The 23,845-nt window shown below is 40.9% G+C and overlaps 1 protein-coding gene across 1 annotated transcript; it reads right to left on the bottom strand.

Annotated features, from left to right (window-relative positions):
- Positions 1-7,582: 7,582 nt before the first annotated feature.
- Positions 7,583-20,475, bottom strand: LOC119264169 (procathepsin L-like). Its single transcript, XM_037542162.1, has 9 exons — positions 20,426-20,475; positions 18,749-18,849; positions 16,120-16,262; positions 15,798-15,992; positions 13,903-14,094; positions 13,289-13,451; positions 10,850-10,955; positions 10,641-10,742; positions 7,583-8,193 (listed from the first exon to the last, which is right to left on the bottom strand). Exons 1-8 carry the CDS (start codon positions 20,467-20,469, stop codon positions 10,643-10,645), a joined length of 1,044 nt encoding a protein of 347 aa, XP_037398059.1. The 5' UTR covers positions 20,470-20,475; the 3' UTR covers positions 7,583-8,193; positions 10,641-10,642.
- Positions 20,476-23,845: the final 3,370 nt, after the last annotated feature.

Below are 23,845 nucleotides of genomic sequence, written 5' to 3'. Positions count from 1 at the left end.
TATGTTTACACGTGGTCTCAACAGTTTAAGGTGATTTTTCCACAGACATTACCTGCTGAAGAAAACCGCTGGTTTGATAACATTTAACTAACATTATTGAACAACCCCACCTTAACAATCAAACAATATCATTAACAATGGGGACAGGGAGGCCAAACTCTTTAGAAGGCCAATTAGAAAATGTATAAACTGTGAGAACAGAGCCGATCGCCAATTTTCTAAACAATAATTACACCTACATGAACTGAACCAACAGAGACCATGGTTCTGCAAAGGACACCCAGTCATAAAACCTATTAAACCATTACAGGCTTCCCCATGTTGCACAGATCCCAGTGCAGCAGCCTTAAACAATGAAAGACTAAACTTTCAACCATAGTTTAATATACTAAATAGCTGGTTTATGATAATTCACAGCAGGTTTAGATAGAGCCTATTGTACTACTCATGTATGATTGGCTAAATACACCTCCCAAAGCAGGCATCCTTATTTTAATTGATCCTCCTCTGTGGAAATGGCAGAAAACTGGGATGCTTTCTGGACATGCTTTACCAGTTTACCCACCACTTCTAGGGCAAGAGAGCCTCACCCACTGACTTGGACTGAGTTTCTTAACTCACTTTTCTAACAGTGGCATGCATTCTCATGTGTTCCCTGGCTTTTCTGACTCCCTATTTCATTTGAAGCATTCAGGTTAGGCAGCACATATCTACAACCAGCACACCTCAGTTTGTGACATGACAGCATCAGCTCTTTGAGCAACACTAACTTTATTGCTCAGCATAGCCTTAATAGCTGAACAATCAGAGTAGCCACCATGCAGTAAAACTGTTTTAGTATCACACTGAGTACATAAACTCTCTGAATCTTTTTGAATGTAAAGTTTGAACTTTTCTGCAAAGCAGTCTGTTTGCTCTGGGCTCAGTGGTTACTGTAACTTCTCCATCTATCTTTGACCTTTCTCCTTTGAGTATTATTGGTGCTGTTTCTATAACAGTCGGTTTAAGACCAGCTCAACCAGAACTGTCTTCACTGTCACTAGAAAAGGACTCTGTAAAGAAACATGCTTCTTCACAACGGGGATTACATTGCTTTTCCTTTTTTATTAGCATGGTTCAGCAACTCATCTCTATTTTTTAAGCAATTCCACTTTTGCTTACAGGATACTGATTACTAATTATGGTTTACACACTGGATTACAACATTTAGTCTTCATCCTAAGCCTCCAATGGATCCTTTAAGAATACTTTAAGTAGTTATTGATCTCTGACCTATGTTCTTCATTTTAGATAGTTTTTGTGACTGGATGATAGATTTCCTGTAATGTACCTCCAGCTCATGATGGTTCATTTTCACAAAGCATTTAATTTCAACTCAAATTCGCCAGTCAGGGATCTCCTACATTAATTCATTTGAAAAATTATTTTTTTTGATTGCAAAAAAATAACTTGTGCCATTTTCTACATAATTGCACTTAAATTATAAATAGTGAGAATAACAATGATCTTAGAAGAGCGTCTTGACTGACACCATACCTACTTTTTTGTGTGGAAAATTTGTGTGCTCATTTGCATATATGAAGAGATAAATGTATGTGAAGGTGTAAATATATTATATATCAGATTCTAACTTGTAGAGTGAGAGAACCATACTATCTCACAGGAAAACCACATTTTCATACTACAGCTAGAGTTCGTTATAAATTCTCAAGCCACCACCCTTTCTCAGAACCCATGTGATGCTTAGTACCAAGAAGTCAGTGCCCAGAACCCAAATGCTGCTTAGCACGAAAAAGGCCAGGGCCCAGAACCCAAATGCTGCTTACTACCAACAGGTTAGTGTCCAGAACCCAAATGCTGCTTAGTACCAACAGGTCAGTGTCCAGAACCCAAATGCTGCTTAGTACCAAGAGGTCAGTGCCCAGAACCCAAGTGTTGCTTAGTGTCAACAGGTCAGTGTCCAGAACTTAAGTGCTGCTTAGTACCAACAAGTCAGTGCCCAGAACCCAAGTGCTGCTTAGTACCAACAGATCAGTGCCCAGCACCTAAATGCTGCTTAGTACCAACAGGTCAGTGCCCAGGACCCAAGTGCTGCTTACTGTCAACAGGTCAGTGCCCAGGACCCAAATGCTGCTTTCATGGAAATCCCCAAAGATTTATCATAGAAATCCTGTCAGCAGAATGAATCACAAGTTTTGAATTAACAAGAGTTTCTACTGGGTAATAATACAGTAAACGAGTCAGTGGTGTTAGACTGAGCAGTCTATTAAGTCATGGGAACTTTGTGCTTTGGGCATAGGTGAGAAAACCAACTTGTAAAAATATTCATATTCTTGAAGAGAGAGAGAGAGAGAGAGAGCAAGAAATTGATACATTTGTATGTACACATTGGAGCTGTCCTCCTCTGAACATCCAAATGCTGCCTAGTGCTAACATGCCACTGCCCAAAACTCTAATGCTGCTCAGTACCAACCGGTCAGTGCCCAGAACCCAAGTGCCTCTTAGTGTCAACAGGTCAGTGCTCAGAACCCAAGTGCTGCTTAGTGTCAACAGGTCAGTGCCCAGAATTAAGTGATGCTTAATAGCAACAGGTCAGTGCACAGAACCTAAATGCTGCTCAGTTTCAACAGGTCAGTGACTAGAACCCAAGTGCTGCTTAGTACCAACAGGTCAGTGCCCAGAACCCAAGTGTTGCTTAGTGTCAACAGGTCAGTGCTCAGAACCCAAGTGCTGCTTAGTGTCAACAGGTCAGTGTCCAGAACTTAAGTGCTGCTTAGTACCAACAAGTCAGTGCCCAGAACCCAAGTGCTGCTTAGTACCAACAGATCAGTGCCCAGCACCTAAATGCTGCTTAGTACCAACAGGTCAGTGCCCAGGACCCAAGTGCTGCTTACTGTCAACAGGTCAGTGCCCAGGACCCAAATGCTGCTTTCATGGAAATCCCCAAAGATTTATCATAGAAATCCTGTCAGCAGAATGAATCACAAGTTTTGAATTAACAAGAGTTTCTACTGGGTAATAATAAAGCAAACGAGTCAGTGGTGTTAGACTGAGCAGTATATTAAGTCATGGGAACTTAGTGCTTTGGGCATAGGTGATAAAACCAACTTGTAAAAATATTCATATTCTTGAAGAGAGAGAGAGAGAGAGAGAGAGCAAGAAATTGATACATTTGTATGTACAGGTTGGAGCTGTCCTCCTCTGAACATCCAAATGCTGCCTAGTGCTAACATGCCACTGCCCAAAACTCTAATGCTGCTCAGTACCAACCGGTCAGTGCCCAGAACCCAAGTGCCTCTTAGTGTCAACAGGTCAGTGCTCAGAACCCAAGTGCTGCTTAGTGTCAACAGGTCAGTGCCCAGAACTTAAGCGATGCTTAATAGCATCAGGTCAGTGCACAGAACCTAAATGCTGCTCAGTATCAACAAGTCAGTGACTAGAACCCAAGTGCTGCTTAGTACCAACAGGTCAGTGCCCAGAACCCAAGTGCTGCTTAGTGTCAACAGGTCAGTGCCCAGAACCCAAGTGCTGCTTAGTGTCAACAGGTCAGTGCCCAGAACTTAAGCGCTGCTTAGTGTCAACAGGTCAGTGCCCAGAACTTAAGCGCTGCTTAGTGTCAACAGGTCAGTGCCCAGAACTTAGGTGATGCTTAGCACGAAAAGGCCAGGGCCCAGAACCCAAATGCTGCTTACTACCAACAGGTTAGTGTCCAGAACCCAAATGCTGCTTAGTACCAACAGGTCAGTGCCCAGAACCCAAATGCTGCTTAGTACCAAGAGGTCAGTGCCCAGAACCCAAGTGTTGCTTAGTGTCAACAGGACAGTGCCCAGAACTTAAGTGCTGCTTAGTGTCAGCAGGTCATTGCCCAGAACTTAAGCACTGCTTAGTGTCAACAGGTCAGTGCCCAGAACTTAGGTGATGCTTAGTACCAACAAGTCAGTGCCCAGAACTCAAATGCTGCTTAGCACGAAAAGGCCAGGGCCCAGAACCCAAATGCTGCTTACTACCAACAGGTCAGTGCCCAGAACCCAAAGGCTGCTTAGTACCAAGAGGTCAGTGCCCAGAACCCAAGTGCTGCTTAGTGTCAACAGGTCAGTGCCCAGAACTTAAGTCCTGCTTAGTGTCAACAGGTCAGTGCCCAGAACACAAATGCTGCTTAGCACCAAGAGGCCAGGGCCCAGAACCCAAATGTTGCTTACTACCAACAGGTCAGTGCCCAGAACCTAAGTGATGCTTAGTACCAAGAGGTCAGTGCCCAGAAGCCAAGTGTAACTAGGCAGGTCTGAGGTGGGGTGTCAGAAGTGTCATTTCTGGCATTTCTGGCAGCAGTAGGGAGCTGGATCCTAGAAGACTTGCATATCACTGTTGTCAGAGGAATCTCCACTATACATTGTTTTTTTTTACATAATTTGAAAATACCTGTCACTCTTTACATTGTGTGTAAATTTCATCATGAGTGGACTGAAAGAAATGACTCAAAATCACTTGGAAAAAGTCTGGTTCCATTGACTTACATTAAATGTAAAGTAAGTTTTTTTCTTCTCCTGTAAAGTTACCATTTTGGAGAAAACAATTCCAGGTCTAAGCCAGAAAAATGAGTGACATATTCAATAATTATCCATGTTGGAAACAGCAAGGTTGCATACATAGCCTGTATCAACACTGAAAAACAGAAGTCTTGAACTTTCACCTCTGCCTGAGCTTCCTGTCAAACTGAGGCTGTTTATGACTGTCTCTCTGTTTGCCTTCTTATTTGTAAGCATAAAACTGAACCTCTGGTTTTATGCTTGAATCAGGTGATGGAGGACAAATAAGAACTTTTTGCTGTGTCATTAACTTTAAACATTTATACATGAGATGAAACCAGAATGTAGAAACACAGAGAAAGACAAAAATACACATTAACACATTTATTAAGTGCTTATAGATAGATCATTTGACAGAAACCGGGAACTGAAGGGCGAAACTCCTCACACAGATCAGCTTAGATCTTCCAGACTCTTGCCCTCCCATAAAAAGCCTGTAAGGCCGATATCAGTACTTTAGTCTTCTTCAGAGCCCCTCAGTAGTGGAACCCTGCTCTGCACAGTCACTCAGTTCATTCCGCTGTCTTTTATTTATCAATTATATGACTTATGTGAAAATAAGCACATATCTTTTCAAATATAAGCAATTATTCACTTTTTCAACATGCTACAAAGTCACAAACTTGAGAAAATAACTCAACCAAAATCAGGGAAGAATTCTCTGCAGAGTTCAGCCATAATAATAACATGCTGCTCCAATTCTTTTCTTTTTTTTTTTTTTACCTCATACATGGGACCTCCAGTGCAATGTATCCTGGAGGTTACGGAACCAGCCCTGTGATGGGAAGGTTGCCGGTTTGATCCCTTGACAGGCTGACAGTCCATGACTGAAGTGCCCTTGAACAAGGCACCTAACCCCCATTTGCTCCCCAGGCACTGTGGATAGGGCTGCCCACTGCTCCAGGCAAGTGTGCTCACTGCCCCCTAGTGTGTGTGTTCACTAATGTGCATGTATGTGGATGTTTCACTGCACAGATGGGTTAAATGCAGAGGTCTAATTTCACAGTGTGCAAACACAGTGACACATGGTTGTTAATTCTAATATACGCTTGTACATATACTTATTTAAAAAGTATTTATCTGCTGATATACACTGCTCAAAAAAATAAAGGGAACACTCAAATAACACCTCCTAGATCTGAATGAATGAAATATTCTCATTGAATACTTTGTTCTGTACAAAGTTGAATGTGCTGACAACAAAATCACATAAAAATATAATTTATTAACCAATGCAGGCCTGGATTTGAAGTCACACACAAAATTACAGTGGAAAAACACACGACAGGCTGATCCAACTTTGATGTAATGTCCTTAAAACAAGTCAAAGTGAGGCTCAGTATTGTGTGTGGCCTCCACGTGCCTGTATGACCTCCCTACAACGCCTGGGCATGTTCCTGATGAGGTGGCGGATGGTCTCCTGAGGGATCTCCTCCCAGACCTGGACTAAAGCATCCGCTAACTCCTGGACAGTCTGTGGTGCAACGTGGCGTTGGTGGATGGAGCGAGACATGATGACCCAGATGTGCTCAATCGGATTCAGGTCTAGGGAACAGGCGGGCCAGTCCATAGCTTCAATGCCTTCATCTTGCAGGAACTGCTGACATACTCCAGCCACATGAGGTCTAGCATTGTCCTGCATTAGGAGGAACCCAGGGCCAGCATATGGTCTCACAAGGGGCCTGAGGATCTCATCTCAGTAGCTAATGGCAGTCAGGCTACCTCTGGTGAGCACATGGAGGGCTGTGCGGCCCTCCAAAGAAATGCCACCCATACCATTACTGATCCACTGCCAAACCGGTCATGCTGAAGGATGTTGCAGGCAGCAGATCGCTCTCCACGCGTCTCCAGACTCTGTCACATCTGCCACACTTGCAGACACATGCACATTTGTGGCCTGCTGGGGGTCATTTTGCAGGGCTCTGGCAGTGCTCCTCCTGTTCCTCCTTGCACAAAGGTGGAGGTAGTGGTCCTGTTGCTGGGTTGTTGCCCTCCTACGGCCTCCTTATCGTCTCCTGGTGTACTAGCCTGTCTCCTGGTAGCGCCTCCAGCCTCTGGACACTACGCTGACAGACACAGCAAACCTTCTTGCCACAGCTCACATTGATGTGCCATCCTGGATGAGCTGCACTACCTGAGCCACTTTTGTGGTTTGTAGAGTCCGTCTCATGCTACCACGAGTGTGAAAGCACCACCAACATTCAAAAGTGACCAAAACATCAGCCAGAAAGCATCGGTACTGAGAACTGGTCTGTGGTCCCCACCTGCAGAACCACTCCTTTATTGAGTGTGTCTTGCTAATTGCCAATGATTTCCACCTGTTGTCTATTCCATTTGCACAACAGCTGTGAAATTGATTGTCAATCAGTGTTGCTTCCTAAGTGGACAGTTTAATTTCACAGAAGTTTGATTTACTTGGCGTTATATTGTGTTGTTTAAGTGTTCCCTTTGTTTTTTTGAGCACTGTACATATGTTTACATATGCACTACACTTTGCACTACATTGTACTTTGCACTACATTGTATTACTTGTATTACCGATCCACTCTGAGCCAAGACAACAAAATTTTGTTCTAATGCGCACTGTACAGTGTTAATTTGGTCTAACTACATGACTGCTTCTCAATGTGTACAACATGGAAGCAGGGTATTTAATTACCAACAGAGGGCGCCACCATCTCATAAACTAGTAAAACTCACTGTATCAGAGAACAGGTTGCTCACAGTACAATTAATACGTACACATTTTATGATGATGATGTTGATGATGATGACTTTGAGGGCTGCTTCCAGGTCAGTGTTTAAGGGCATATCGCTGCTGTCCAAAAAAAAAAAAAAAAAGTATTTCCAAAATAGTTAACAGCAGAAGTAAAAAAAACTCTTACCTTAGTTAATGTATAGAGATTGAGAATTGTTTAGTGTACATTCATAGAACATTTCTATTTGGAGCATTCTATTATCCACCCCGACCCCAACCAAATAAAGGTTGACAAAAATGGAGATACATGATTTTTTTCTTTATTATTTTTGTAATGAAGAAACCCTGGAGCTTCTTTTCTGAAGATTGTGGACATTTCCTTATCAATGGTGTAGCAGGTTATTAACTTCAATGCTCTTCTCCTGTAGCTCACAGTAGCATCGGCTTCAATACAGCTTCAAATAATGAGCCTTTCAATATAGGAAAACCTTAAGACTGTAATATACTGCTGGATCTTAATGTGTGTGTGTGTGTGTGTGTGTGTGTGTGTGTGTGTGTGTGTGTGTGTGCTGGTATGAGGTGTTGAACTGTTATGAAAAGAACTGTTATAGATTTAAATGCTCAGTTTTCTTTTTTCATTTTCAAGCAGTCAGAAATAGTAACAATTAACACTGCATGTGTAATTCAGGAATAATGGTAGAAAAAGTGTTTTGCATCAGTTGATCATTACATTACATTACATTACATTACATTTAGCAGACGCTTTTATCCAAAGCGACTTACAAATAATGTGGTACATAGAACAAACATAGTCAGGCCTTAAAGGAGGCCAAAGGGTAATAGCAGGGTAGAGAAGGGAAGGAGGGCATTCTGATCAGACTCCTCCTCTCCATCCTTCTCCTCTTCAACCTGTAGGAAAACAACATTAAATGGAACTGACTCACATAAACTGCTTCATCCTTAATGCTGTATTAATGCTATGTGTAGTTAGAGATACAACATGTTCAATAATGTAGTTCAGTTCTAATCCTGTAGATCCCTCAGCTCCAGAAGATCCAATGACCTGAATTCAGTTTTAGCTGGAATCACACACACCTACTTTAGCCTTACGCTCTCTCATATAAATGATATGAAATTCATTTTTTATTTATTTAAACTCATTTTTTGGTATTCTTCACTTTTCTCTCCAACTTAATCATGTCCATTTCCACCCACAAGTTAATAGGAGTGTGACAGTACAAAGAAGTCATGGTTTGGTTCACACCGTGGTTTGGACTTCACGGTTCGGTATGAGTTGGATTATGCATTATGCATAAGGCTAAGTTTCTTTTCACTTATTTTGAACAGACAGTAGCACAACTTACAATGTGTTCTGAGGAAAATGCAACAGCCTGTAGTGGGTCATTTTTGCACTCGAGCAGGAAAGTCACTAATGTTAACTTGTTAAGTTCAGCTTCAGTTGTGATTTTGTAGTTAGGAGCAGAAAACACAGAAACAATTGTAAGGCTTTGTGTTGAACCTCTTCACAGGTGCAAAAATACAGCAGGCTGTGGAGAGGGATAAGTCTTGTTTGCTTCGTTCTACCTAGCAACAGTTCTTTAAACGGAACATGCCAGCTTGAGCTTTCCAGGTGGAACCCCAAGGAAGGGTAAAGGCACACGCTTCCTCTAAGTCATTTGAAGCTACTACATCTTTTCAAACTGGCACTAAAGCAACATCATAGGAGCTCAACACGCTTGGAGGAGAATGCTAACCAAATATATCTACTTCTGTTACGTCAGCTAACAGATACCTGCATTGGCTTGGTGAGGGCATCCCACCTAGAGAAAGTGAGGACAGTTATGCTCTCCTGGACTTCCTTGGTGGTAACATTACTAGGAATTTAACTCACCTGATTATACACTAAAAAACTGTCACTGGGGCAGGACCCCTCTTGTCACTGGGGAGGTACCCTCAGGGGTACAATTACATCTCAGTACCATAATCCATTGAAATTATATTTCTCCACACACCCCATCTCAGTCTCCAGGTTTTTCATTGTAATGTTCTGATTTAAACCAACCAAGGTACAAATATGCACTTTTCACCAAAAAAAACTTATTTAAGGTGGATTGTTGGACCTTAAAACCAGTGTTGTACTTTTGAGAGTAAGTTTATGTAATGTGTTATTACTAGTCTTGGCCACTAGGTGGAGGTACATGCACTACGCGTTGTTTCTCTTTATTGTTGCTATTTAGCGAGGAAGACACAGAATTGTGTGGTTCCTTGAAGGCGAGACATGCTGACTGTGCTAATCCTAATTAATCATTTAAACAGATCTAACATCCATCAATGTTTTGGACAGATTATCACTGGATAACATGTTATGTTCAGTTAGTGGTCCAAAAATCCATATTTTCAAGCTATTTTTGTTTTTTTTTTGTAAATATAGCAAGCGAAAAGGGTGGTGTAAAACTAGTTGCTAAGCTCATGTGTTTTGTCAGTTTTGGTTTGGTGGGACCTGTTTTACATGTAGGCTTGGGAATGTAAACTGTTTATGTGTTTTATTTAATGAGAGTGGTGAAGGCCATTGAGTGCTGTGTACATTTTAAATGGAAGAAACTGTGAATGTTAGCTGAGACTTCCATGGAGTGGAAGTTAGAAGTGGGAAAAACTGCTTAATTGACAGTATTTTGTGCTTCCTTGAAGATATGCCAAGCTGCTGTCTGAGCCTGACAATAAAACAGCGCCACCAGTTGATCACACCACTTTCCTGCGCTTCCTGGTCCCTTTCATTACCATCAAAACACAACGCAGAGCCCAGCTGGGGAGCCATGTAGAGACAAAAGGGTTACATTTACATTATTTCTACCTTGATGAACAAAAAATCTACCTGCACAGAACCTTTATTTCTAACAGTGTAGGGCCAACACTTTGAGCTTTATTATGCAGAACTCTTCAAGATTAGAAGTCAGGAGACCCAAACAGTGATATTTCATAATAAATACTATGTGTAATAGCATGTAAACTGGTGAAATGTATTCACCACCAAACTAGCTTTTTTGGGCAATTGTGCAAAGGTCCAGTGACCCATTAAGCACCACAAGCAACTGTTGACTGGTGGGGTTTCCAATGGTCATTGAAATTAAAGATTGCACCCTATGTCTGGTTTACAAAAGTCTTGAAGCAGCCAACTGGTGCCAGCTTGTAGACACTCATGAGGCATGGCCATGCTGATGCCCACATCAGGAGGATCAAAGGAAAAATTACTATTTGTATTGTTTATGTTGCTGTTCGTCAGATGATACAGTCTTCATTCACATCTAAACCCATCAGTGTAGAAGTTTGTGATTGGAACCCCTTTAATGAAGATATACCTTTAAACCTCTGGGTAGGCGGCTGTTGTGGCAATACCACACTGGTTATTCTTGTTCCTCGACATCTTGATGTAGCCTTCATCACCCCAGCCGACACCCCAGCTGCAAAAGAAAACATTGTCAGTGATGGTTAAATTACTCTTCTGAGTCCCTGGCAGAAATGTGATCAGGAATTGTCTTTTTGATGTTTTGCCAGCATGTTTGTTTACCTGTTCTTGACCAGCCAGTAGTCCTGTCCATCATCAGTGCCATAACCAACAACCAGGATAGCATGATAAGGGTAGTTAGTCCTGCAGGCTGGCTCATCATACACACCTGCAATCATTGATGTTACTAGCTGCCAATTAGGATGGTCACTGATTAACCCATAAATAAAGTATCTGGTAAATAAAGTAATAATGCAAGCTTAGAAATGAGACAACAGCAAACCCAGCCAACTTGAACAAGCAGGGATTTCACAGGGACTGTAATAGTCAAACTGACAGCAACCATGTCAAGACACTATATTTCCAAAAGTATTCACTCACCCATCCAAATCATTGAATTCAGGTGTTTCAATCACTTCCATGACCGCAGGTTTATAAAACAAAGCACCTAGGCATGCAGACTGCTTCTACAAACATTTGTGAAAGAACAGGTCACTCTCAGGAGCTCAGTGAATTCAGTGAAAGCATGGTACCATGATAGGATGCCACCTGTGCAAAGATTGTGAAATTTCCTCGCTACTAAATATTCCACAGTCAACTGTCAGCGGCAGCAACTCAGCCATGAAGTGGTCGGCCATGTAAAATGATAGAGCGGGGTCAGCAGATGCTGAAGCGTATAGTGTGCAGAGGTCATCAACTTTCTGCAGAGTCAATCGCTGCAGACCTCCAAACCTTCAGATTAGCTCAAGAACAGCGTAGAGAGCTTCATGGAATGAGTTTCCAAGGCCAAGCAGCTGCATCCAAGCCTTACATCGCCAAACACAATGCAAAGCGTTGAATGCAGTGGTGTAAAGTGCTGCCACTGGACTCTAGAGCAGAGGAGACGTGTTCTCTGGAGTGATGAATCACGCTTCTCCATCTGGCAATCCAAAGGATTACTCTGGGTTTGGCAGTTGCCAGGAGAATGGTACTTGTCTGACTTCATTGTGCCAAGTGTAAAGTTTGGTGGAGGGGGGATTATGGTGTGGGGCTGTTTTTCAGGAGTTGGGACGTCTTAATTCCAGTGAAAGGAACTCTTAATGCTTCAGCAGACCAAGAGATTTTGGACAATTTCATGTTCCCAACTTTATGGGAACAGTTTGGGGACAGCCCCTTCCTGTTCCAACATGACTGCGCACCAGTGCGAGAAGCAAAGTCCTTAAAGAGACGGATGTGTGTTTTTGGTGTGGAAGAACTTGACTGGCCTGCGCAGAGTCCTCAACCCGACAGAACACCTTTGGGATAAATTAGAGCGGAAACTGTGAGCCAGGCCTTCCCGTGCAATATCATTGTCTGACCTCACAAATGCGCTTCTGGAAGAGTGGTCAAAAGTTCCCATAAACACACTTCTAAACCTTGTGAAAAGCTTCCTAGAAGAGTTGAAGCTGTTATGGCAGCAGAGGGTGGGCTGACAAACACTATGGATTGAGAATGGGATCTCACCTAATTTCATATGCGTGTGAAGGCAGACGAGCGAATACTTTTGGTAATATAGTGTACACGACTACAGACATACATGACTGAGCACTGATCAAAAGTGCATGCTTAGAATTTTAAAATAAACAAATATGGATTGTGGACACCATGTTTGCTTTAATCAGACCAGGCAAATCTTTTAGCAACTCAGGCAGATCTTCATGTCTAAAAAGGAGGAGGTTTTTGCAATTGAAGTTACCCCTTCAGATGAGCTAATGCTAAATAGAGCTAAATACAGCATTGTCTTTTATGTGATGTATTCCTGCAAACTTTAATGAACTAATGCAGAGAAAGGCATGTGTATAAGTGTAGTAATAGTTGATAGTTTTTAATCCCAAGTGTGAGTGCTCTAAAGTCCTGTTTAATCTGGTAACTGTCAGCAGCTAAGCTAAGTAAAGCTAACTAGTTAGCTAACAGATCATAACATTGTTCTGTAACCTTAAAGCCAGTAACAGTGAGTTTAGTCTTCCACAGAGATGAATTAAAAGCTTTATCATCTTCAGGGATAAAAACAGCAAAAAAAAGTTCCAGATGATCAGGATAGATTTTTTTTTCTTCTTTTATGACAGCTTTCTACCATTTTTTACTCTAATCATTCTTACTGATTTACTACCACCATCGTTCTCACTGCAGATTTGTTCTGAGGAGTTTCTGTGTTTGTGATTGGCTGAAATATTGGCCAATCATTATTTTACAAGCAATTCAGTCACATGTGCTTCAAGGACAGCATATCGCTGGTGTCAGGACAAAATCTCAATTTTTTCGTGTTTCAGTTTTTGACATAATTTGAAAATCCCTGTTACTATTTACGCTATGTAAATGCCATGATTAATGGACCGAAAGAAATGCACCAAAATGACTTGGACGAATGTCTGGCTACACTGAAGGTTTTTACTTCTCCTGTAAAATCTTTACTTTGGGGATAAGAAGTTTTGCTCTGACAAGATTGTGTTAATGAGTACAGCAGCGCTGGTTTCTCAGAGTTACCTGACTCATAGAGCTGATAGCTGCGATGGTTGGCATCTACGATTACAGAAATGGGCCCGATTGTTGCCACAGCATACTGCAGAGCGTCTTCTGTGGGTTTCACCATTTTATAGCCAGAGCATGAAGCCCAAGAATTCTGGTGGTTAAACTTGCATTCCCCTTCCTGAGAAGAGATGGGTGCAATAAGGATGGGTTGTTAACCCTCTGGTTCAAAGTTAACAGGGATATTTTCAAAATTTCCAGAATTTTCCCTTCACCCCAAAGGTAGACGAACAGTGCCAAAATAAAAGCTTTCCACTGGAGCTATAGGGTTATCTACTAAGACCCCACCAATTAGAACTGTACAAACTGCATGTCCAAACACCCGTTTGACATACTTATAAATATGGACAAAAATGCATTGGCAAAATTCATGCTTTAACATGTGAGTGCAGTTAGCACCATGCTAATTGGCATACAGTTGGCTTTCTTTACTTGGTAGCTTCATTGGCATTACAGCTCTAATGTAAAAACTATACAAACACACTTATGAGACTAAACGTAGCTGTGTCTCAGAAGCTCCACTCAACACTAGTTTGACCTCACCCTGGAATCATTAACTATTGTAGCCTCACCTTGGCCTGGTATGGATAAGTGTATGCTGTCTCCAAGCCTCCACTGGACTTGATGTACTTGAAGGCATTATGAGGCCAACCACCTTGACAGCCAAAGTTTTCATAACCCCGGGAGCAGTCCACCAGTTGTTGTGCACTCAATTCTACCAGCTTCTTTTTCTTCTTGAACATCTGACCCTCTAGGGCCCCTGCCTGAGAGAACCAAATGAGAAAAAATTAAAGGACAAAAAGGTGGAACAATAGAAATGGGTGTGTTTTCTTCCTTAAATAAGGATGTCTTTAAAGTTCCAATCTTCCACAGCATCCCTGCTCTTACTATATATCACTATAATATTACTCATATCATAATCTTGTTTGTTTCTATAGCCAATATTTAGGCAATTTCCTCCATTCTAATGATGCACGCTGAAGCCATCTGTGCGCCAACAGCTCTCCCTTGTGGAGAACCTTCAACTGTAAGTGTGAGTGACAAGCTAGTTTCTTATAAAGAAACACATGACGAAACATGGCAAAAACACATTACAGCACATATTATCAGCACACAGCACAGAACCTCACAAACATCACAACCAGCCTGTTCAACAACAGTCAGTCCAGTCTAATAACACTAAATATGACATCCAAAAACCTTCCTATCTTATGCATGTCTATAACTTACGCATGTCTATAACTTTTTCTCTGATTTTCTTAGTCCTAATTTCCTTCAGATTCACAGTCTGATCAAAAATAGTTGAATTAACAGGGTCTTTTATCCAGTAAAGGTGAACTTTTCTTTTATAATGGCAAACTGTGCCATTGTTAGGTTAATGACTTTCAGCTGTGAGAACTTGGAGCTTTTTTGCAATACAGAGGTTGAATACTTATGCAAACAGCGTTTTTTCAGCTAATCACTTTCATCAGAGTATATTTGCTTCATAAAACCGATTTGTATGTTTTAGTTATTGATATGTGTACTCTGATATGGTATTTAGGTTATTGTAGATGTCTGTATATGTTATCATGGGTAATATCACATAATCAAGACTCAAAGATAATTAAATGTGTACGGAGCAACACCTCTGATCAAACTGACGTTTTCTTGATATATTGATTTGGAAGAAAAGGCATCTATGCCTTCCTTCTGACTTCATCTTTCCTTTTCTCACTGCCGTCAAATTAGTAGCGGGCAGCCTGAAGCTTCCTCAGGCATGAGTTACACTAGTACAACATAAATAAGTGCAGATAGCTTAGCGTAAGCCATGTTAACGTTACCCCATTTAACTGAGTGACTGAATCAGGAATGTTTCAGCCATGTTTCAAATGAAAGTGATACTGCTACAGATCCTTGATCACCTACTACTGTCTAAATCAGTGCAGCCTGACACAGGAAACTTTGCTTTTGAGGCAGCGGACATAACGAAACAGCCAGTCTTTTGGGGTTAGCATTAGCCATAGACACAAAAGACTGGAACACTTCTGTTTCGTCTTAAGCTACTTTAGTTGCCTGACCAAGTGATAAAATGTGACTGCTGCTCCATGTGGACTGAAAATTTCAAACTTTAAGCTGCCAATTTAAGGAAGCCAACTCAAGCCAAATTAAGACATGAAACAAGATTTAGCACCCTTTATGCCGAGCCTGCTGGGCTATGTTCATAAACCAATACTGACAGGTTTATTTACATATTGAACTGTTTTGTTTTTACTGTTTTGCACAATAAAATATTTCAGATATACTTTGGCTGTTAAAAATGTTTTGTATTAAAAATGAAGATTCATCCCAGAATAATAAACTGCTATTAACACTAAACGTGTAATTTTTGTTTAATCATCTAAATTTTATACTGATATATTCCAAAACTGTCAGAAATTCTAATTAAACCATGACTTAAATTTATGTCTGTCCTGCTGTAACTCACCGCACTGAAGGCCCAGCAGGAGTGACAATGACTTTGGTCCTTAACCTCAGTCACGTAGCCCTCAATCCTCCAGTCCACAAAGCTGGGCAGAGCAGTGCCCTCTACCAGCTTTAGGAATGTAGTGGCGCTGTGGGTATCAGTCCAGTTGAATGACCCCAGGCAGCCCTTTGACATCTGCTGGTACTCCTGATAGTCCTGTTAGAGAAGAAGAGACTTTTAATGGTCTTTTGCCCAGAAATTCTGAACTCATGAACACATAATAAACAGGGCTGAAGGAAAGATTTAGTGAATTGTGTAATGAACTGTGTATGTGAGATCTCACCATGTCTGCAAAGTGGTTCATGCCGAGTCTGTAGCTTTTGATGCCCTGGTCAGCCAGCATGTTGTGCTCCAGAACCAGTTTAAGATTGTCCAGCCAAATCATTTTACGCCAGGACTCTTCATCCAATGAACTGTAGCTTTTACCTTAGAGGAAACATATGTTTATGTATATGTTTATGTATGTGCTTCCTCTGAGGATATATATACAGGGTGGGCCATTTATATGGATACACCTAAATAAAATGGGAATGGTTGGTGATATTAACTTCCTGTTTGTGGCACATTAGTATATGGGAGGAGGAAAACTTTTCAAGATGGGTGGTGACCATGGCGGCCATGTTGAAGTCGGCCATTTTGGATCCAATTTTAGTTCTTTCAATGGGAAGAGGGCACTGTTGCCAACTTAGCGACTTTTCAGAGCCTCTAGTGACTTTATTTTTTAAAAAGTGACTAGCGACAAATCTAGCGACTTTTTGTGGTGTTTTTGGAGACTTATGGAGATGAACCCTCATGCTCTTCAGTTACTGTCCCCGTCCCAAAGCACTCACAGTGCAGTCTCACAGTCAGAGCAGACCCACCCCGCTCCACGTCCACACTGCGCCGCCGCTGACTGACCCCGCCCTGTACTTACAGAGCGGGATGTACATAGAAATCGAATGTCCTTGGAGACCCTTAACTCAATCCTGTATATCCGATATGGTCTCAGGTTGTCTGGTGAGGCTTGCTATGAGCTCAAGCTGCCTGATGATGTTTTGCATCTTTTTGGCACATCAACTGCTTATTCATATAAGTCAGCTCCCTCAGCTGAACCTGCCATAGAAGACCAAAATGAAGTACTGAATGACCTACTCTTTCAGTGAGCCAGAACAGTTTGTGAATAATAGGTTTGAAACTAAAGAAAACTTACGAAAACTTAAAAAAAAGAAATAAAAATAAATACATTTTTAAAAAAAAGAAAAAAAACTAAGTAACTCTGCCAAAGTGTCTATTTTAAGGTCACTTTGCCGTTCCAAGCCCGGATAAAGGAGGAGGGTTGAACGTAGAACAGCAGTTCCTGCTAACTGCTACTCTTATGCTAACATTTAACAACACAGCAAAAAACTGATTTATGTCATTTACGTAAAAATGATTTATACACAGCATTAAAGTCATGAACGTATTTTGAGAAGTGACTGCCTATTTCAAAGGCAACAGAAGTTGTTCATTTGTTCTGAGTTCATTTGTAGTTCTAACATATCTCGGGTGTTATTTTCTCTCCCACATCGTTTTTCCTTTACAGCTTCAAAAACATATATTATGCAAATTAGATGATGGCGTCATTTAGCAACTTCTAGCGACTTTTCGGACAGCCAATAGCGACTTTCCTTACTGAAGAGTTGGCAACACTGGAAGAGGGTCATGTGACACATCAAACTTATTGAGAATGTCACAAGAAAAACAATGGTGTGCTTGGTTTTAACTTTATTCTTTCATGAGTTATTAACAAGTTTCTGACCACTTATAAAATGTGTTCAGAGTGCTGCCCATTGTGTTGGATTGTCAATGCAACCCTCTTCTCCCACTCTTCACACACTGATAGCAACACCGCAGAAGAAATGCTAGCACAGGCTTCCAGTATCCGTAGTTTCAGGTGCTGCACATCTCGTATTTTCACAGCATAAATTGCCTTCAGATGACCCCAAAGATAAAAGTCTAAGCGGGTCAGATCGGGAGACCTCGGGGGCCATTCAACTGGCCCACGACGACCGAAGCTGGCACATTCCCTGAGTTTTTCCAGCAAGATGGTGCATCACCACATTATGGATGTCAGGTCCGAGCATTCCTAGATGAACAGTTTCCTGGAAAGTGGATTGGTCGTCGTGGGCCAGTTGAATGGCCCCCAAGGTCTCCCGATCTGACCCCCTTAGACTTTTATCTTTGGGGACATCTGAAGGCAATTGTCTATGCTGTGAAGATATATATATATATATATATATATATATATACGTACGTATCTGTCATTGACAAAAAGCCTGTTGTAAAAGCTATTTAAATAAACATTGACATGACTATATATCTCATATATATATATATATATATATATATATATATTACATACACATCAATGACTGTACATGTCAAATATATATATATATATATATATATATATATATACAGTCAGTGGGTCACCATTTAGACTGCTTCTACAAACATTTGTGAAAGAATGGGTTGGTACCGTGATAAGATGCCACCTGTGCAACAAATCCAGTAATGAAATTTCCTCACTACTAAATATTCCACAGTCAAATGTCAGTGGTATTATAACAAAGTGGAAGCAATTGGGAACGACAGCAACTCAGCCACAAAGTGATAGGCCACGTAAAATGACAGAGCGGGGTCAGCGGATGCTGAGGCTACAGAGTCAATCACTACAAACCTCCAAACTCCATGTGGCCTTCAGATTACCTCAAGAACAGCATAGAGAATTCATGGAATGGATTTCCATGGCCAAGCAACTGCATCCAACCCTTACATCACCAAGCACAATGCAAATCGTCGAATGCAGTGGTTCAAAGTGGTTTCGGTTTTAATAATTATCCTGTTAGCTCTGCATTTGATATACAGACGCAGATCTGATGTTACTTTCTCACCAAACTTCAGTTTCCAGGCGTGGAATTCCAGATCCTCCAGAGAGACACTGGCAGCACCAGCCACAACCACAAGAGCAGCGACAACAAGTAAAACCCTCATTCTGTAAAGAACAGATTAAACAAAATTAAATCAATCTGCTGTGAAATACAAGGGGGTCCTTGGGGGCCCCAGGATCCCCTAATTAACCTCTTGAACCCACTGAATATCTCAAAATTCAAGTTCTGGGTGTGCCTGAAACTAAGCTCTAAAATAGCTCTGTAAATCTTTACAACATACCATATCATATCTGTACATTTGAAAACTTGCAAAGTTTGCAAAAGTTTGGTATAAATGGTATAAATTGGTGCTAGAATTTATATTTAAACCTGTTTATTCTTTGTCAACTTCCTTTTGCAGATTGCTGACCTGCTAATTTGCTTTATTTGACCTTGCTTTGGTGCTGCTCTGCTGCACCTCTTTACACTGCTGATACTATCAAGCACACTCAACACACGCTTACCTAATACTCTTATCTAATCATCTTAAAAATACACATCAATGACTGTACATGTCAAATGTGTGTGTGTATATATATATATATATATATATATATATATCCCATAAATACAGTCATTGGGTCACCTAGGCATTTAGACTGCTTCTACAAACATTTGTGAAAGAATGGGTCGCTCTCAGGAGCTCAGTAAATTCCAATGTGGTACCGTGATAGGATGCCACCTGTGCAACAAATCCAGTCATGAAATTTCCTCGCTACTAAATATTCCACAGTCAAATGTCAGTGGTATTATAACAAAGTGGAAACGATTGAGAATGACAGCAACTCAGCCATGAAGTGATAGGCCACGTAAAATGACAGAGCGGGGTCAGCGGATGCTGAGGCTATAGAGTCAATCACTACAAACCTCCAAACTCCATGTGGCCTTTAGATTAGCTCAATTAAATCAATCTGATGTGAAATACAAGGGGTCCCAGGGGCCCCAGGATCCCCTAATTAACCTCTTGAACCCACTGAATATCCAAAAATTCAAGTTCTGGGTGTGCCTGAGACTAAGCTCTAAAATAGCTCTGTAAATCTTTACAACATACCATATCATATCTGTACATTTGAAAACTTGCAAAGTTTGCAAAAGTTTGGTATAAAGAGTGACTGTTCCTCATTTCTTACACTGAAGACAGAAGAGGAGATGAGGAAGATCTCAGGTAATGTGAGACAGAGCGCATCACCACACTAGAACAGAGACTTTACAGAAGAACAACTGTCAGCGCTGCAGTAGCAAACAAGACCCTCCAAATACCAGGGAATATGTTCATGATCATTATCTAATAGTCTGTTAATGACAGTAATGATTGTATGTACAGAATTACACATCATCTGCCTGAAGAAAAAAAAAAAAAAAAAATATATATATATATATATATATATATATATATATACACATATATACACACACACACAAACACACACACACACATATTTTCTAAGTTGCTTTGGAATATTTTGAAATATTTAAACCTAATCATTAATAATGACCCCACTATTCTTGAACTGAAACTCAGTGGCATCTTAATCTGCTGATTCTTTTAGTTTCAACTGTACATTGAACTTTTTCACCTCTTTTTGTTGTATCAGTATTTGTTTTCACTGTAAATGTATGAGTGCATGTTTCAGTTCTTACCTGAGCATGATGTTCTGCAGCCTCTCCGTGATCTGCTGGAGCATGTGCCCCACAGCCTCTGGTTTTATTCTGATTTTATCTGATTTTATCGGTGACTTTGCTGAGCGAAAGATGCCAGTAAACATGCTCTTCTGACCACAACCTTCAACTCTCTGTACCCTACAAGATGGGAGTGATATGATTTAATCTACTACTCATAAACTCTCAAGTTCTTCTAAGTCTTCAGAGAACGCCTGATGATTTCTATAAAGTATGAAAATACATGTCTGTTGAATTCAAACTCTGGAAGTACTGTAGTAAAAAAAAAAGTTGTTAAGATTTGGTTGGAAACAAAAGGGGTAAAATGTTGAAATGCCCAACAGAATGTTATGCATTTAAGACTGTTTTCTACTTTCTCAGAAATAAAGTAGTAAAAACTGTCACCTGGGCAGTGCCCTTCTTGTCACTGGGCTGGAACCCTCAAGGGTTCATCTCAGTACCTTTAGTCAGGGAACATAACTCTACCATAATCCATTGGAATTATGTTTACTAACTTGTATTCACCCCACACACCCCATGTCGTCTCCAGGCTATTTATTAAATTGCTTTGTTTTAAAACATCAGGTTATGAAAAGGTACATATATGTACATGTCACCTGGAAACACTTATTTAAGGTTCACATCTGGATCTTAAAACCACGTTGTACCATTGAGTAACATTTACATTGTTTATACCTTGATGAACAAAAAAGTTGAACAGAACCTTTATTTCTAATAGTGTAGATAGATACAGCCAAGAGAGCTCTCCGATTGGTTAGGACTTCAGGAACTGGGCTGAAGGCCTTGCATGTTAGATTTACTACCAACCTAATTAGGAAAACACAGAGGTGCCAACTCTGATTTACAATGGGACCAACTTTGTGAAAACATCTTCTGGAAATTCTACTCATTGTGAATGGAAGCTGTAGTCTACCCAGGTTTCATTCAAATGATGGAAAAAATGGCGAAAATATGTTCATGTGAATAATTTAGCACTAACATAGTACTAGAATGCAAATAGTGGTGCTAGAATTTATATTTAAACCTGTTTATTCTTTGTCAACTTCCTTTTGCAGATTGCTGACCTGCTAATTTGCTTTATTTGACCTTGCTTTGGCGCTGCTCTGCTGCACCTCTTTGCACTGCTGATACTATCAAGCACACTCAACACACGCTTACCTAATACTCTTATCTCATCATCTTAAAAATGCACCAGATTAATACAAATATACTGCCCTGCAATCGTCTATGAGCTGATATACGAGAAGAGATGTGCAGTATGCAGATGTACAGATGTAATATGTAATGTGAAGTGCAGTTTTCAAATCAATGCAATGGCAAGTGCTGAACTAATTTGAAGTACATAAAAGTAAAGTGCAGATAAGCTCATGAGGGCCATGAAAACCAAATGTCACCATGAACATTTCACACGTTCCCGGGCGACTCGCAGCAGGACACCCTCAACCTGTTCTACCAGTGTTTTATACTTACTAAAACTGACTTTAATAAGCAAACTCACGAAATTTAATCCAACTTCAGCAGGATAAACTATTATGCTGACTAGAGTACATTCTTGTTATACATACTACAGACTAACCAAGTGTTTTAAATAGTTTTGCTTCAGCCTCGAACCCTAGAGACTCAAGTCTGATTCCCATCACAGAGACTTGCTTTTCTCACTCTCCGGCTGAAACCATTTTCTCAAAAGTAAAGTCATTTCTTGTAAAATGTCTTGCAACGTTTAACTTTTGACAAGGCTGATGTCAGCTTCACACTGACTCAAACCCCAGAGACTCAATAGTGACTCAAACCCTGAAGACTCAACTCTGACTCACTCCCCAGAGGTTTGACTCGACTGAGACTCACTTTCCAGAGACTCAGATCTGACTCCCACCCCAGAGACTCGGCTCTGATTTACACCTCAGAGACTCAACTTTGACTCACACCTCAGAGACTTAACACTGACTCGCACCTCAGAGACTCGACTTAGGCCCGCACCTCTGCAATTTAACTCATGCTCACTCTCCAGAGACTCAACTCCAACTTATTCCCCAATGACTCAACTCTAACTCACACCCCACCCCTCAACTCTGACTCGCCCCCTCTGAGTCTTGTCTGAGGCTCACTCTCCAGAGACTCAACTTAGGCTCACACCCCTGAGACTCAACTCTGACACACACCTCAGAGACTCAACTCCAACTTATTCCCCAATGACTCAACTCTAACTCACACCCCAGACACTCAACTCTGACTCGCCCCCTCTGAGCCTTGTCTGAGGCTCACTTTCCAGAGACTCGACTTAGGCTCACACCCCTGAGACTCAACTCTGACACACACCTCACAGACTCAACTCTGACTCCCACCCCAGAGACTCGACTCAGACTTGCACCCCATAGACTTGTTGACTAAGGAAGTGTCAGCAACACATTTTTAAAAATTATAACGGATATTTCTGCCTGGTTTTGAAAGGAGGCAGAAAATGGCCTTTCATGTGTTTTTGGTAATGTTTATTAAAGTGAGAGGAATATATAATCAGCTGCATTTCTGATATCTCCACGCACTTTTGTGCAGTTGTCTCTCATTTTGCACAGCCATCTCTCAAATGTCTATGTACACTGGATCCTCACTGGTTCTAGGCTTCTTTTATTTAAGAAAGAGGGAAGCCTCTGTGATCCAGCTCAGAGTTCTACAGATGGTTCCTTAGAAATGAGTGAGAACGGGTTGCCCCTAAGTTCAATTTTAAGTGTCACAGCAAAGGATCATGAGGACATAAATGTCTTCTTGATAGTCTGCCTTTATCTGGCTCTTTGTGGCTTTCTCTGAAACTGCTGCTTATATCTGTGATAAGGATGCTGGTAAACATGCTGCGCTCTCCACAAACACAACTGGTGCCACAGCAATACTAAAGGCTGCCCTGCAAAGGTCTATGACCTAAAGAGGAGTGTGAAATGATAGCTTTACATGCTATGCATCTATTCATCTACCAAAGATGTAATTCGTAAGGTAAAACTGCAGTGTTTCCTGAGCAAATACTGGATGTTAAGTGTTGAAACCGCATAAAACTAAAGTGCAGAAACACTCAGAAACAACAAAAAGCCATGACCATGATGATGGTCTTGAAAAGCTGGTCTCAGATCAGTCCAGAAAAACTGTGAATCAATCAATGGATTTGTGTTAGTTTGCTCAACAGGAGCATCCACAACGTAGAATAAAGTCTTTTAAACAAGAAACAATTTTTCTTTGATGTTTTAATCAGTGTTATTAAGTATTTTGAGAACAACAAAACACAGTTTTGATGAACAGGAACTCCCCTGGTGGAAAGTGAGGTGACCTAGATTTTTCCACAATATATTGTGTGAGTATTACCTTGTAGTTAATCATCTATTGTACCAGTGATTAAGA

Source organism: Pygocentrus nattereri, chromosome 10 (genome assembly GCF_015220715.1).
Source record: "Pygocentrus nattereri isolate fPygNat1 chromosome 10, fPygNat1.pri, whole genome shotgun sequence".
NCBI lineage: Eukaryota > Metazoa > Chordata > Actinopteri > Characiformes > Serrasalmidae > Pygocentrus > Pygocentrus nattereri.
The sequence above is the reverse complement of the archived record's forward strand: the minus strand, read 5'-3'. Positions and strand labels throughout refer to the sequence as shown.